This window comes from Sinocyclocheilus anshuiensis, unplaced genomic scaffold (genome assembly GCF_001515605.1).
Source record: "Sinocyclocheilus anshuiensis isolate Anshui unplaced genomic scaffold, SAMN03320099.WGS_v1.1 scaffold2166, whole genome shotgun sequence".
Lineage (NCBI taxonomy): Eukaryota > Metazoa > Chordata > Actinopteri > Cypriniformes > Cyprinidae > Sinocyclocheilus > Sinocyclocheilus anshuiensis.
The window spans coordinates 983290-986149 of NW_015557079.1; the positions used below are offsets into that span (position 1 = coordinate 983290).

Below are 2860 nucleotides of genomic sequence, written 5' to 3' on the forward strand. Positions count from 1 at the left end.
TATCACTCATAACAGCATCAGAGTACTACAGTAGCACTGATCTTGGCTCAGAGTCCTACCCTGTCTGTAGTGGTCTTATCTACAATCCCAGATCAGCAAGCGCACTCTGAAACGTCACCCATACATTACATGGATTATTTTTCTTTCAGCAGTATCATCTCAAAAATAAAAACTTTGCAGTGGGAATCACTGCTTTTTTGTGAAATTAATACATTCAGTCTCTCAGAAATAACTTGTGAAAATAAAAATACATTAAACTCATTATTCCTTCAAACCAGGTTATGGTAAAAAGTAAACCTTGTACAATAATATTTTAGTTTAATGAATTAGGTCTTTGACCTAAATTACAAACCTCACACCTGCTACACTCGTTTCATGCAGATCTTCCAAACCCACGTCACTGCATCTGAAGCTCTTTTAGACGAACACTATCTGTGATCTACACATGATTTGAGGGTCAGCAAACCTGAACAATATATGAGAATCACAACCACACTGGACTGTCCAAGCGCACACCAAACAAAGCTGCACTGATCTGTTCCGTTAAGGCTTGCACGATTAGTTTCCTGTTTAGCCATGAAAAAGTACCAAGTTGCACACTGAAAACAATGGATGACTAAAAGAGAGACAAATTTAAATGAAGTGTAAAACCATAAAGGTACTGCGAATTCAGGTGGATTTGAGTCAAGAAGAAACTTCTAGAGTTTATTTACAAACCATTAGTGTCATTAGTTCACACTCTTTTTTTTTATTGATAGAACTCATTTTCTTCTTGGTCATTCAGCTACTCTCACACTCTCACTCGTCATCCCCTGTATTTCCTAAGTTACACATGGCTAGAGAGATTGGGCAACTGAATCATGGTCCATGGGCCTTCAATTTTTTGACAAAACTGCTCACTAACTAAAGAGATGCTCTAGGTGAACTGGAGTACATTGGTAGAAAACATTTATCGCTTATTCAGCATAGCCAGTAATACAATGGTGATGCAGTGGGTTAAGACACCATTGTGAAAAGGTCTCAAAAAATGGGAGTACAGAAGTCACAGAAAACATGCTTTTCCTTGCTCAGTCTATATCTATTACCATCAAGTTGGTCACATTGAACAGTTTTTGCCAAAGTCACTCCAGCTGCGACAGACCAAAGATCTACAACAGTTCATTTGTTGGGTAGGGGCTGTGTGGTGACCATCACTGCTAATCGGCTGGACTGTTTGTCTTCCTCAAACGCAGCACGCTCTGCCGACCCGTGACGTGAAATTCTGATCACAGAAAATCAGTCCGAGTGACTCCGTGCGGTTTTGGGTGAAGATCCAAAGAGGAACGTTGTGAAGAAACAAGTAATGAAATTGTAGATGCAGTGAAGGAAGTGTTACAAAGCACTTCTGGAGATGATAAATATTAATGGAGAACTATGACAAGAAGTGGGCTTGTTTGGGGGAAAGGGCGGGTCTTATCGTATTAAAGGGCGGGGCTAAACAGGAGGGACAAGTCACTGATCGGGTGATTAGTACCAGCAGTTGGTCTCTCTGGTTCATCTCATCTTTCTCCGCCGGAGAAGACGAGCGTTTCGTCATCGATCCGCAGCTGACGAGTGTTTCTCCTCTATTTCCCATTTAGTTGGTTCATAAAAATGATCATAATGTTTATAGACTAGTGTATTAAGTTAAATCTACAGTTATATCCCTATATACCTCCCAATGCTGAGATTTTAATATTTTTTTAATTACTTTTTTTTTTGTAAAAAGAAGGGTAACTGTAGGCAGCTTTGCCTACAGAAAAAGAAGGGCAGCTTTGAGCCTGAGGCTGGACTGCAGGGTGAGCGATACAGTGGCCACATGGTGTTGACACGCTAAAAATGTTTAGTTCTCCTTCTTGGCCTCTGTGTTGCCGTAGCTGGATCCGGTCTTCTTCACTTCGGTTACACCGATGAGCCGACGGACTGCTACAGAAGCTGCAGAGAGAGAAACAGTGACAAGGAAATCACATCTGATGCCATGACATAAACATTTGTGCAGGAATTTATCAAATCTGAGAATTTAGAGTTTTAATCTTATGCTCTTTTGAATAGGGTATATTCACCTCTTGCACTTAACAAAAGCAGTTTACTTTCATGTTTTGGCACACATTAAATAGTAAAGTAATTAAATAGTAAAGCTATTTACTAGTTAAAGGTTTTTCTTTAAATAGTAAATAGCTTTTAGTTCTTGCCATAGTCAAACATGGCAAAACCATCCAATCAATGAATGGTTAGGAGAGAAGGTAAATAAAAAAAACAAACAATCGTACAATCATAAAAACAACTAAGGACACACAGATGAATCTCAATTATTGCTAGACAAAAGCAAACATTATTTATCATTTAGAGGAAAGGGACAATTTAGATAATTTATTGTTTTTTTTATGCATTACTTAGTGATGCACGTTCATTTTGGCAACAACAAAAATCATGGTTTCAGCCAGCAGTTTTCAGAGGGCTAAAACTATTGCTCAAAAACATCACTTAGATCTTTTCCAATGGCATGTTTTGTTTTATGCATACAACATGGATAACATGGATAAGTGGATGCACTTTACCATGAACAAAAATGATGCTAAAGCAATACGAAAAAAATTTGTTTGCATGAAATACTGAATATATAATACAACTAGTGTTGTCAAAAGACCCGGTATTTCGGTACCAAGTCAGTACTAAAAAAAATGAAAACGTTACGGTACCAGGTTTTTTAAGTACCGGTTCTTGATGCGCTATCAGAAAACTATCCACTTCCAGTGTTAGTTAACACTGCTTTAACACTGTTGCCGCGGGTTGTTTTTCATGTCCGCGGGTTGAAAAACGACCCCATTAACGTGATATTTAA

General features: G+C 38.4%; 1 protein-coding gene across 5 annotated transcripts in view; it reads right to left on the minus strand.

Annotated features, from left to right (window-relative positions):
* Nucleotides 1-353: 353 nt before the first annotated feature.
* LOC107676863 (1-acyl-sn-glycerol-3-phosphate acyltransferase gamma-like) overlaps nt 354-2860 on the minus strand; it is a 32503-nt gene continuing 29996 nt past the window's right edge. For all 5 annotated transcript variants that reach the window (XM_016471569.1, XM_016471573.1, XM_016471570.1 and 2 more), the window contains one exon: nt 354-1953. In XM_016471569.1, the coding sequence (XP_016327055.1) occupies nt 1862-1953 (92 nt within the window). In that variant the 3' untranslated portion in view covers nt 354-1861. The remainder of the gene's footprint in view (nt 1954-2860) is intronic.